General features: G+C 43.3%; 1 protein-coding gene across 1 annotated transcript in view; it reads right to left on the reverse strand.

The window, feature by feature from the left end:
• LOC138296482 (uncharacterized) overlaps positions 1 to 14,340 on the reverse strand; it is a 1,064,486-nt gene that overhangs the window by 310,447 nt on the left and 739,699 nt on the right. The window contains exons 67-69 of the mRNA XM_069235627.1: positions 4,992 to 5,158; positions 3,334 to 3,520; positions 494 to 601 (exon numbers count right to left, since the gene is read on the reverse strand). Coding sequence (XP_069091728.1) covers positions 494 to 601; positions 3,334 to 3,520; positions 4,992 to 5,158 — 462 coding nt within the window. The remainder of the gene's footprint in view (positions 1 to 493; positions 602 to 3,333; positions 3,521 to 4,991; positions 5,159 to 14,340) is intronic.

The raw sequence follows: 14,340 nt of genomic DNA on the forward strand, positions 1-14,340 counted from the left end.
ACAGGAAATTGACCTTTGAATAGAGGGATATTACTTGGCCGTGCAAGTGCATTGACTGCATTACCACCTCAAAGTATTTCCCTCAGAATTAGTACCACACACCAAATGACAATGTCTCTACTTGTAGACCACACCATGGTAAAAAAAACAGTCCTTAATGTGATTGTGAACTCTGACTGAAATGGTTTTACCACGATAGGTCTGAGGAGCATTGTGCTACTAGGATTACTTCTAGAACTGTGTTTAGCTATTTTAGAATTATGTTTTTTTAAACAAAAGTAAAACCAAAGAAACATTTATTTCGATCTTCTGCATAACTTAGAGCAGTATCAAAGTGTGCATGGAATTAGAATAATAACCACACCTTTCATTATGGTCAATGGCCTGCCCCTCTAAATATGAGTGCAAGAAATTAAGAATAAAACCAGAAATCAAATGGAAGTCCTAACATGAAGACAGTCCCTCAGCTAATTTGGTAATGGGTCATACACACCTGCAAAAGGTCAGTCATCTCCTCAGTGGAGAAGAGTGATGGGTATTCACCACAAATGAGAAGGCTGTTAATGGCGTCCAGGTAGGATGCTTCGACCAAATCTTGAGCCTGCAAGATAGTATAAGGAGGATCCATTCAAGGGGCTGAACGCTTTTTGAAAAGTAAAATCACATGCTGCACAGAAGATTACACTGTCCTGTACATGTCACTTTTTCTACCAAGATAAAGAATAAAATTAATATCTTCACTGAAACTAAACCCAGACTGATCTGATTTTGTACAAGAAGCAGGGCTATATCGAACACAACTTTTTCCATTTATACAGGACAAAGCATTGCAAATACAACATCGGTGTTTGCCTCATGGTAAATTGGTCTGGACAGGGAGCTAAAAGAAGGTCTGGACCAGTATCTGACAAGTGAACAGGATCCATTCTAGAAGGAATTGGGAAGGGGTACACCCAATCATACTTATTAAAAATGAAGCTAAGCAAATGTAATCAAAGACAGCCTGTAAACATACTTCTAGGCTGTCTTTTTATTCACAAAACCTGGCCCACTGACCTTATAGCTCAATGATGCATCTGGTACTGCACGCCGCCTGAGTTTAGGCACACAGACATCTCATGATCATTAGACACCTTTCCAGGTGTGCTGATGCAGGGTACAGGCACATGCATCTCTTACAAACATTGGCCAGTGGCAGAGATGAGCTGATGCAGTGTGCAGGCGATAAGACCACTTTGAGCAAACTGGATGATGCATTCTGGTTTGGAAACCATTGGTAAAGGTGAATGTTACAGCTCACAATCTCGGCATCTCCAACCTATTCACTTACTTAGTTTCTAGATGACCAGTGCAGGTTCTCTTCCAAAAGGGAAGGATACTGTCTGGGTCCTTAAACAACAATAGCCACAGGGTTTCTTCTAAGCATTAGTGGTATGGTTCAGTCAGTACCTCGTAAAACGGATGCAGTCAAATACTCTACTTCTACTTCTAGTTCTCACCTTCTGCTACAGTGGTGTGTGGATATCCTAGAAGAATTGAACACTGGATATGCTAATGAGATCAGAATATATCCAGTCCTGGGCGGCAGGTCACCCAAACCAGTTGCCCAGTCAAATTGAAAATTAGTCTCACATTTATTGGGAAGGAGCTTGAATCAGCGCAAAGTAAATTTTTCTTCTAGTCTGTCATAACTCCATGACAACCATTAGTAGATGATACCATCACCTTCTTTAAAAGGATTACAGTTACTGCTACCAGCATAAAGCACAGGATAAGGGGAATAAGCAGGCAGCCCAAGTCTTTTTGTATGGGCAGGGGGAAGTAGATGCCTCGGGCCATCCTTCCAGACCACATTCAGGTCACCTATTAACTAACTAGAACAAGTTTGGTTTCAGTCCATCTGTAGCAAAAGATCCTCTATATGATGATGAATCAAATAGGGCAGTGTTCTTTGCTTCACAAATAATCCCAGAGCGAGGGAGAATCTAAGGAACAGCACAGGGGAACACGCTGGAGAGGAAAGATATTTAACCTTAACTAGCACTAACTCTATGGATCACCTTACAACTTTAAGGGCTACATACTGACAGGGAGGCTGAGCGCCTTCTCAACATTCCACAAGCTGCGCGTGGCGTGTTCTGCGCCCACAGACACACGAGGGTGACAGACAGGGCAGGGGCAGGCACAACAAGGAGGGCTAATAAACAGTGAGTTACATTGCACTGTTTTGATAGGACATTACAAGACTCAAACATGGGTACGGCCCTCATGTTTTACCTAAACTCACTCAGGCCCATTACACTTACAAATAGTGGGAATGGGAGGCTGCCAAGCTGTACTGCGCATATTTACCAAAACGAACCTGCAGGCAGTCCACTCATTAGTGGTCAGTCTTGTACCCCTCCATAAAACAATCAGCTGTCACCTGTCGTTAGTAGGGTCATGGCCTGGACTTTAGCACAGTAGTCACCAATGCCATAAGGAGTACCACTTTGGATGATTCCTAATACTCAACAGATTTTAACACTCTGCTGTTGAGTTGAACACCATAAACAAGTAAAGCATTAGGTAGGAGTTGTGTGACATGGGTGTGTAATATAGGACACACCCCTGCATCAAAATAAAATAAAGATAAAATGAGGAGCAGGTGGTCATGTTGAATTTCAACCTTATAACAATATAAAATTCAGTGGGTATTTACTTTTCTTTTGATCTGCAGAGGACAATTGTGGTTTGAAAACAAAGGATGCAAACCTGTCATAATATTTTTCAGTTAATAGAGCACTTGCTATCACTGTCCAATTAGTACAACATTTAGATTAGGAGAGGTAAATATAAAGTCAATTAGCCCTTAAAATCTTAACCACTTCCTATTGGTCCCTACAGTAACAAAGCAATACTACTGCAAAAAATAAAAAAGTGTGAAATATTGCTGTTATTTCATAAGACAATCAATTCTAATTAAATGAAAAGTTTAGCACTGTTTCCTAGCTTCATAAAATTCAAACACGCACGACTGACCTATGAGAGATTAAACTAAATGGGATCATCCTATCTTACAAATGTTCCACTGGGCAGGCTCTTCCTCAGGCCCAGGAAAGGTGTCTCTTTCACCCAGTGATTAATGCAAAGGAACTAAAGAACAGGAGAGATGCCTATTTCTAGGGGATCAAGTGTAATTCATCCGGTATGGGCACAGGAGGTGGCTGTGACACTTGGTGTAGTCTAAGGCCTGGCGTATTGCAAGAATGTAGTTCTGGCGTATACCACTGTAGGCCAGATCCAACTAACACAGCTGTATATTTCCCAATGATAGAAGTCACACAAACTTACTGTCAGCAGTATGGCAGTTGCATTTCCTTCCACAGCAGACATCTGAATGGCAGACTTTAGGCTGTTCAGAAAGTTGTGGTGTCCGGATGTGTCCACTGGATAAAGGTGGACATCAGCCACATAAAGAGAAAGCTTGACCAAAGTGCGGAGGTGTGAGCCGACAGATCCAACGAGCAATACATTTCCACTGGAGTTTAAAAAGGACACATATATATATATTTATATTTATAGATATCTTCAACTTTTGTCACATACATTTAAGAAACGTACATCTCTAAGGGCCTGTTTACCATCTTGGATTATGGGATTCTGCGCCACAAACGTGACGGATATCCCATCTGCAGTGTTGCAACTTTCACTATATCCTATGGAACTTGTGATACGGCGGATGGTATATCCATCAAGCTAATAATCAGGCCCTAAGACCTTTGTATCCAAGCATTGTTACTAAACACCATATGGAATGCGTAAACGTTGCAGGTCATTCCTACACCTTTGGTGTTTTACAATTCTTCACATACATGGAGGGCAATTCTATAGTGGGTTGTGTTCCTACATCTTTATTCTTTATTCGCAAGGAATTGTTTTAAGGTAGAATTTATAAAGTGCATACTACTAACAGCTGTAGGCTGTTCACAGCATGGATCAACAGTTAATGTACAGTTAGTTAATTTGTCAAATTGGACAACAATTTCATTCTGTGTGAACCTGACGAGATTCTTTTTCTCACTGGTACATACCCATGAGTGTGCACACAGACAAACACACACACACACACACACACAAACATTCAAACGTATGTTGTGAGAGTTTCCTGTGTTATTTTTCGTTGCCCCCTACTACAGCAACCTTAATGGTCCTCTTAACCCTTTTCCTACCTCCTCTCCCTGTATCTTTGCCTCTTTACCTCTTACATCTGTGTTAAATATTAATATTAAAACAATGCCCGTAACCAGAATTTGCTCTGGGGTTCAAAACAGTTTTTTCTTCTATAAACATATTTTTACTAAAAAATATTTTTAGATTGGTTTCAATTTAATTACGTATGTCTATTTATTTGTTTATTCGCTTATTGGGTTTTCAATTATCTGGGTTCTCATAAATAATTATTTATTATTTTGTTTTCTATGAATTTACATACTACATTAATTAACATATTTCATCGTGCTATCCCGCAAAAGGAAACCTTCAAGGAAATGTACTAAAATGCTCCAAATAAGAAAAAGAACGGACTGGGACACTATAAAATCTGGTATTAATTCATGAATGGCATGAATGGCAAAAGAAGCACAAACACTATGCTAAATAAACAAATCGGTGACACTTTCAACCGACCCTCACTTCAACACCAAGGTTGGTTATTATATAACAGATTATGGGCCTGACTTATTAAAGGGTTTTACTCACTGTGTGTCAGTCGTTAAAAGCAGTAAAACATAAGGGCCAATATTCTAAATTTATCATTTATTTACTGTTTATCTTAAACCCAGATGACTGCAGCGTAAGAGTATTTGGAGAGTCGAACAAAATCCGGGGATAAAAACCATTACAGCTGCACTCCAAATGAGTTTGACTGACTATTATGTTCAGAATTGTCATGTTGCAACTAGGTGCTTTCTGTAACTATAGATGGATAAGGCACCACTGCAGAATCTCACCCATTCTCACAGGCCAACACTCTGTGTATATGTATTATCTGCTCCACAATATTCTCTGACAACTCTATCTGAAGCTTTTGATGTCCCAGTTCTTCATTGTAGTGCTGGAGATAGGTCTGAAGGCACTCTGTGACTTCATCCAACTGTTGGACAGGCTGCAGCGAAACCTTGAAAAGAAAGAACAAAAAGTAAATATGTACTCATCAATATTCGTACTCAGGATTCCGCTTCTGATGGTAGAATACTGTGACAATTGTGCTTCAGGCTAGGTTTGCTTCACTGTGGAAAACAACATTTTCAAATGTAATTAATGTTTAAGAATGTCAAGAAATTGTGAGGTTTTTTCCCAATGGAGACAAAGACAAAATAAGATAGATGAACTACTCAGATACTTCATATATTGACTGCTTTGAGTGCAGAGTTATTTTGTTTTTCATTTTTACTCTTCCTTTATATATATGGTGTGTTATAACTTTTGTATAACATTTTAGGTTTAGCTACAGGCAGCATTAGCTGTTTGAAAATATCTCATGACAGCACTACACACAACAGAGAACATGCAGAAAGGGGCTTTGGCTCAGCCAACTTAGGCCAAAGGCTTATTCGGGTCAGCCCCTTTCAGTTGAGTGATCAACAAGCATGCTGTATAAAGAAAATTCCCTAATTTAATTTAATTTGGGATAAGGAGGGGAAAGGTGTAAGAGGTGAGAGAAGCAATTTACAAGAATAATGCCTTTGTATTACAAACTGGAAACTATTCTCATCTCAAAGATATCCGCAGACAGTTCAGAAAAATCTAAATTAAGGAGCCTCTTCTAAAGAGAAGGAGAAAGAGTCAGGGAAGGAGTCCGGAATCTGCCATCTGGCTTCTGGCTAGCTACTTTAGGAACATGCACTAATATAAACACAGAAACTCTAGGTTACACCATTATTTTCTTTAGTCTTCTTCCTACTCCAATAAAATATCAGCAAACTCCTGGGAATAGGCAAACTCCACATTTTCCCAATAGGTTTTCAGACATTGAACCTTGAAAAGTGACAGTGTTGATGTATTGTGGTCCAGACAGTTCTTCTCATGAATCATTTGTTTCGGTCATCTCCTCTTCTGTTGGTGAGAACTCACTATTGGTTGTCTAATATATATCAAAAACCTATTTACTAGCTAACAGAAGGCTCTTGGAAAAATACAACATTTATAATGGAAGAAAAAACACTGAGCGCAAACTATTCAATGTGGAAAAAATAGGCTTTTCAGTGGGAATTCATTATTTTTTCAGTTAACATGGCATCAGCAGTTAGGCTAACTGAAATCAGCACTTTTTGTCATAAATGTGCCTATAGCATTTAATTGCGATTACCTACTGAAGATTTTGCATATGCTTTTTTAAACAAAAACTTTGCAAATTGTTAATAAAAGCATTTTGTCCTCAAATAAAATTTCTGCCAACACAGTCACAGGGTAAATGGTATGTCTGTCACATTTTGACTTAACGCATAGCATTTTGCAGATAAGTAATTTTTAAGGTTAGATTTTGGGGAAAAGAGCAGGTCCTTGTGCCAGCTCCCCCTTGCTACATTCGTGAAAGTCTCCCCGATGCTGCCATTGTGTGTCGCTCGCTTCCCTCTTCGCCACTTGGCGTTGCTTGCTACTCCTTGTTTGTGATTAGCTCAGCTGCTTGAACTGCTGAACTCTTCTGTGTCAGTATAACCTTTTTGCTTTGTTGTACTCTTCTGTTCAGTATTGCTGCTTTTCCTGTATAGTTTAGCCCGCAATACTTATCAATACTGGTTTCATCCCTCTATTGTATTGTTGTATTCTGTTGTTTTTTCGTTGTTTTATTGTAATGAGCCAGCCCATCTTGCTGGTCACTTTCCCACCTTTTTCATAGCTCCCATCCCTCACTTCCCACCAACCAGCATCCCTCCCTCTCCCAGGGTCTACTTAATGGAGGCTGCAGTGTGGCCGCAAAGCGGCCACATGCAGCAGGTGTGCTGCTGGCGCCCCAAAGTCACACCCGATGCAAGCCTGTCTGAGCACGTCCACAACTGGACCGCATCCAGTACTAGGGGTCGTGGCCCTCCTGCCACCTACAGATATTTTGCTTCAGAGCTCTGAGCCCTGGACCACAGATGCTGCACAACTGCTGTACCACATCTCTTCCATCAACGGTAGGACCTTTCACCTGTCACTGCTGCTTCTTCACCTGCAGGACTCCTGCCATCACGTAAAACCACACCACTTCCACCTCACTGACCACAATCCTCCAGAAACCACTCTGTTGCATCCTGCTCAACGCCAGATCACTCTGCAGACACCACAGAAATCTGGGACACCATCACCAACCTCACCCGCTGCCCCACCGCCAAAGATGACACCACACCCATCATGGAACCTCAACTTCCAACTCCAAACCAACGGCAGAATGACCATTAGAGGCACCCTCGTCTACAGACCCACAGAACCATGCCTCAGCTACTGCAATGCCATCCCCGAATTCATTGCCCCACTCGTCATTGCCTCCAAGCATTACATATCCTCGGTGAAGTCCACTTCCACCTCAACGTCCCCAGAGATGCAAACACTGACACCCGACGCACACTTGACCTGATCTTTATCGCCAGCAACAGAGTGAAGTACAGTCATGTCACCGAACTCACTTGGACAGACTACACCATCATCTACTTCACCATCTCAGGATTCACATGCACCACTGCTAAGACGCCCAGCTCTGCCCACTGCAGTTGGAACAAAGTGAAGGGGCCCAATAGAAGGACGCCCTCAACACCACCCATCCCAACATCGCAACCAACCTGGAACAGGCCATCTAGAATTTCTCCGCCTGGATCACCAACTGTGCTGACAGTCACCCCCATCAAAACTGGGAAGACCAGCAGATCCTCCAAAGAAGCCAGGTGGTACACATCAGAACTTGGTAAAGTGAAACGAAACTGCAAATGGCTACATAGAAGATGGAGCACCAGCAAAGATCCCACAAGCCAAGCCACCTACAAGGCAGCCCATAAAAAATACCACCAACACCTGAGAGACACAAAAAGGGGCACCTTGGCAGATCGCATCAAAGCAAGCTCCAACAACAGCAAGGAACTCTTCAGCATCGTCAAGGAGTTCTCCTATTTGTCAGCCTTCCCAGGAACTCTGCAACACTCTGGCAAACTACTTCCACAACAAGATATCAACCATCTACAGGAACTTCGAACCCTAACCCACCGACCTCAATAACCTCCTCACACCAACTGACGTCACCCACAACCACCCACTCATCTGCCGGGAACAGCCCACCACTCAGAGCACCGCAGCCATCATGAATTCCAGCCACTCCGGAGCCCCCACAGACTCTTGCCCCACCACATCTTTAACTTTGGAAATTAGGAAATCAGCCGCAAACTCACGTTCTCAACTCATCCATCACTTCAGCCGCATTCCCAGATGGATGGAAACAAGCAGAGGTCAGACCCCTCCTCAAGAAACCCTCTGACAACCTCTGCGAACTCAAGAACTACTGCACCATCTCTCTGCTCCTCTTCCCCACCACAGTCCTTGAGAAGACCATCAACCACCAACCTGCCAAACACCTGGAAAGAAACAACCTGCTGGAAACCTCCCAACCCGGCTTCCACGCCAACTACAGCACCAAGGCCGCCAACAGGAAGAAAAAGCAGCCCGATCCTCCTTGACCTCCTGGCTGCATTTGATACCGTATCCCACCACACATTTATCAAGAGTCTCCACCACATCGGGATGCAGGGAGATGGCCTCAAATGGATCCCGTCCTTCCTCACAGGCTGAACCCAAAGAATCAGCCTACTACCCTTCACCTCAGAACCCTAGAGCATCATCTGCCATGTCCCTCAAGGTTCGTTCCTCAGCCCCACACTGTTCAACACCTACATGACGCCCCTGGCCAACATCATCAAAACCCATGGCTTAAACATCATATCCTATGCAGACGACACCAAACTCATCCTCTCGTTCTTAGAAGACCCCTCCACCACTAGGACCAACTTCCACAACTGCATGATGAGCATTGCGGACTGGATGAAGACCAAGTGCCTGAAGCTCAGCACAGACAAGACCGAAGTGCGGATTTTTGGGAAAAACACTTCCCCCGTGGAACAAAACCTGGTGGCCCTCCAAACTCAGACCCACGCCTGCAACCCTGGACAGTAAACTTATCATGAAGAGACAGATCAACGCAGTCTCCTTCGCCTGCTTCCATACACATCCCCCACCTCTGCAACCTCCACTGGCTCCCCATCCAGAAAAGATGCCAATTCAAGATGCTGACACACACCTACAAGGCCCTCAATGATCAAGGACCAGCATATATCAACCACCGCCTGAACTTTCACAAACCATCCAGACACCTGTGCTCCGCCTCCTTCACCCTCACACACACTCCCTGCATCCGCTGAAGCCACAGTAGAGGACGACCCTTCTCCTAACTTGCTCCCAAGTACTGGAACAACCTCCACCTCCGAAGAGCATCCTCGCTCCCAGAATTCAGAAAGGGACTCAAGACCTGGCTTTTTAACTGAGTTCAGCAAGAGCCTAGCACCTGGATACTCTCGCAGGTCATTAGCCGTGCTCAACAAATCCTAGTTGACTGACTTGACTGATATTGAAAAAGAGTACTTAAGAATGAAGGTACAAAATATCAAAGGTGCTTCTAGCCACAAAAGCATCTAAGGTGAGCTATTGCATGAGCTATAATGTTCCTCCTTCCTCTAATCACCTGTTCCATACCACAGGTACTGTTAACGCTCCGCTCTTACACAGTTTTGACATCAAGTTGGCTTCAGACTCACAGATATGGGGATCATTCTAATATAGTTGCCAGATATAAGCATGGTGTGACCATTGCTGAACCACTCACAACCATTTTGAGGCCAAATAGCACAAAAATATCTACTGGCCACATCAGAATGGTCTCTAAAGCGCAAGAACTGATGAGTTGAGACCTACGATCATGCATTGACAACTGACCAGGCTGGCATTTTCAAAGTCACAGTAGGGACATCTTTGGTATTGGCAGCTTCACAGCTGCAGAACTTTTGTTGAAATCGCTCAGGCTATGGTGGGCATGCAATGAAAGAGACACAACAGACCAGTGGCTCCCCTTATATTTTAGTACACATTGTATCTTAACATCATATGAGTAGCAAGGGGACAAATGCCATCATGTATTTTATTACTGCCTCACAGCTCCCGCTGGACTACCACGTTGAGAGCAAGCAATCGTGCATCATTTGCACCAAAATCCTGTCCCAGTGCATGAGAGGACAGTGAATACATGATGAGAGACCAACACTGCTCATTGTGGATTCACCTCTCCCCCATGCCTGTATTGTTGTATAACTGGAGGAGGGAAACCAATTTCGAAGTTGGGCATGGCTAATGGCTGAGATTAACTGCTTTTCATGACCCTTGGTACCCCTAAGAAATTTCATAAGTCCATAGTAAAAAAAATCTGGAAGAGAGAGGAGCCCTTTCCATAGGGCAACCGATGTCCTGTTGCATCTTTTGGCAGCGGCCTTGGAGCATGAGCTGAAATCAGCGAATGAAGAGCTTACTTTGCCCCAGTCATCTCACAAGCTCTCATTTGCCAATGAACAGCTGGAAAGCCACTCACTAAGAGTGGGGGTTGCTGCATATGCACCAGGATGCCATCCCACCAGCACAGACAGAGAGTAAGAAATGTAAGCATATGAAGTAACAGATTTGTCACTTCACCATATGTGTACATTTCTACCGCTCAAAGCTATGGAAATTAAATGTGTCTAAATCCCCATCACAAATCAGGAAAAGCAAGAGTGAAGAAGAGTCACCTTTCTGTCCAATCTTTACTTTGAATATAGCTGTCAGCCTTTAGTGGCCAACTCACTGTAAGATCAGTCAGCTTGTGGCGGGGCCCGCCTACAGAGATATAAGAGAGCAATGAAGCATGGAAGACCTAGTATCAGCAGGTAAGCTGGACTGCTCCGTTGCATGCTACTCATGGTCTGATCTTGGAGGACTCCCTTTCGCAGTCCTCGCGTCGGGCAACTTCTAGCTCAAGTTGATGTGCTATAGGTACCCTCAGCACTGGAGAGCAGATGGCATGGATGTACTACGCACTACAGCCACAGGATTCACCCCTGAAGCTATAATGGGATTATCACATCGAACATTTCCTTGATGAGTTCTAAACAGAGGTGTAGCTTCTATTGGTACAGTAAGTGCAATGGCACCTGGGTCCTGAGGCCTGTGGACCCAAGTGAATGATGAATGTTGCTGCATTTTGTAACTCAAAAAAACATTCAGAGGTGCATTGCTTTTCTTACGGTAGGGCTCATGAGATACTACAGGTTCTAAGAAGAATGCTTTATTGGAAGGACAGGCCTGTACACACAGTGCAGAGTTTTAAGTTGATCAACTGAATTCACTCTACAAAGAAAAAATGGAAAACTTTGTAAATCTCTACATAGAATGAATTCAAACGAGTGTACAGCTTTACAAAAGATTTACTAGGAAAGCAAAGACATCTCTACGACCATAGCAGGTTGCTGGAATTGTTGAAACAGAGTAATTACTACAGTGGTGAACAATTTAGAATAACAGCTTTAAATGAAACAATCAGAATAAGGGGAGGCATGACCCAACTTTTTAGAGACTTTGAGGATAAACTGAGAGGAGGATTTAGGTAACCCTATTCCAACTAAAGACTGGACACACATTTTGCAAAGGATTCTGCAGTCCTCACGGTATGCCAGATTTAAATGAATTAACTTTTTTATCCTACACAGGGCTTACTTGACCTCAGACAGATCAATGGACAGTTTAACAAGACAGGAACATCTTGCCCGAAATGTGGAACAGAAGGGGCTGAGGGACTGCACCCAATTAGGAACGTACTGAGAGGAAGTGACACAAGTAGTAGCCAAGGTTATTGATAAGGAGATCACACGCACGCCGAGGCACTGCTTACTGGGCTGGTTCCCCCACACACCCAAGACAAAAGTAATCAGCAGATTTCAGGACTTGGCTTACGTCCAGGCAAAAAGAGATATCACTCAAAACTGGAAGGTGCCGAGAGGACCCCACATTAGAGTTTGACAAAGGGAATTAGAAAGGTGCGCTGGATATGAGGGGGAAGTATTACCTAAAGGAGTCAGAAGAGGTCTCAGACCCCTAGATGTGGCCAGAGCTTGGGAAGCTCTGGCAGACAGCTTGAAGGAACCAGATGTGAGATCCCAAAGGCCCTCATCGGCACGATCACTGACCTCCACTACTTAGAGGATCGGCGAAAGGGAACTGGACGGGTGAGCTAAATATTGAGCATGTTCAGGAACAGCTTATCCGGATATATCAAATGATTCGCACTCTGGCCATACCTGGCCCCCGACTGCAACTTCTGCTGCTATAGTTCATTAGCGCCCAGACTATAGAACGACTAATAGGAATATGCAGTGGGAATGACTCGAGAAAGGTAAGGGGGAGGGAAGTTGGAGGAGGGTTGTTAGTTTAAAGATATTACACTTGTTCTTGTAATTGATTATCATGGGATGATGAATGATAAGTTTCTGAGATGATTGGAATATTGTTTATGACTAATATGAACACTTCGCAAAATCTCAAATAAAATATGTTTTTTTTAAAAATGAAACAATAAGAAAATGTACACTTTCTGAAATTGTACTTCAGTCCAGGCTAAGCTTGATCTAAGAGATTGAGATGCGTTATCATATATACTGGTTGCTTTTTACCTTTTATTTCAATGTAAAGGTCACTAGATCACATCACGCTATTAGCCCCACCAGGTACCAGTCTAAATCTACCCTTTACAAACCTTTACAAACCATTGTAATCTAACACTTTAGTCTAACTGGTTGAATTAATGGAGCCAGGACTACAACTCCCAGAAAGCACTTGTTTGCTAAATGAAGGCCCAAGGCTGGGACTGAACTCCTTAGTGATATGGAGTCATCTGCTAACATTTCTGAGCTTGCAGGTTCATTTGTTATACCAGGCTGAAAACGGGTGAAGCATTAGGTCCTCAGATAGTGCGCCCTAGATGAGACCAGGGTCTTACACTGAGCTTACGTGCACATGCTGGGGGTGGTCCAAATGTGGCAAGGCAATGATGGTGGAATGCCAGTGCAGATCTTCAATAGGTGCATTTTTTGTGGATTTATTGTTGTTAACAGCATAGTGAATGCTTTTCACTTTAGAACCGCCGATAAGTTTCCTGTCACTTCTGTCGCTCAGAAAGTTGGGGGCCTTTGTTACAGAAATTAGTGTTTGCCTCGCACATAGGCCTTTGGATAGAAACAAGCCCATCCCAGTCAGTCTCACCTCATCCAGTGACCTTTAAAAACAACTGGCAAGATAGCTGAGGGTTTAATTCTTAATGTATTATCTACTCGCTCACTTAGGTGAATGAGCACCATCGCTGCTGCTTTATAAATCTCTGATGCCCAGTGGGTTCTTGTCATCAGTCAGGGACTGGCATGACAGTGATGGGTCACAGCGGCAGAAAGCAAAAGTGTAGAATGCCTAGGCCCAGGTGTTCACTGTTCACAACACAACAGGTTTACAAGATAGAAGACAATTAGTGACAACTGTAAAAAGATACTGTGTGACCTCAGCAGGAGGGGTTGGGGGCAAGGGGTAGTTTAGTATAGTTTAGTTTACTGCATTTATAGAGCGCATGGCTACCCGAAGGCTTCCCAGTGCTAAAAAGGAACCACTAAATTAGGAAGTGCCTACACTGAGAATAATAACGTCTTCAATTTCCTGTGAAAGGAGGATTCCGAGTGGGCTTGACGAAGTTCCAGAGGGAGCAACCCAGAGGTAGGCAGCTTTGAAGGTAAAGGAACTGCCTCCCCATATTGCTTTCTTAACACGAGGAGTGTTAATTAGCGAGGCAGAGGATTATCTGAGGGCCCTCTGAGGGGTATAAGATGTTATAATTTGCGAAGGGAATGCCGGGCCCTTATTATGAAGGGTTTTGTGTGTCATGCACATGGCTTTAAAATTAATATGTTGCTCTATCGGAACACAGTGGAGCGAGGCCAGTGCAGGTTTAGCAGGAAAATGTCTGGGAATGATCATAAGCAGACGAGCAGCAGCATTCTGCACAACCTGCAATCTCTTTTTTACGTAACCGGGAGAACCCAGGAAAAGAGAATCTCCATAGTCTAGACGTGACAGTATAAGGGCCTAAATGATGAGTCTTTTGGCCAAGAATGAAAGAACTTTGAAAATGTTCCTGATAGTTCTTAGCAGGCTAAAACAGGTTGCAGCCAACTTTTTGGAGTGGCAATCCATCGTAAGACAGGGTTTTAACCA

Source organism: Pleurodeles waltl, chromosome 5 (genome assembly GCF_031143425.1).
Source record: "Pleurodeles waltl isolate 20211129_DDA chromosome 5, aPleWal1.hap1.20221129, whole genome shotgun sequence".
Classification (NCBI taxonomy): domain Eukaryota; kingdom Metazoa; phylum Chordata; class Amphibia; order Caudata; family Salamandridae; genus Pleurodeles; species Pleurodeles waltl.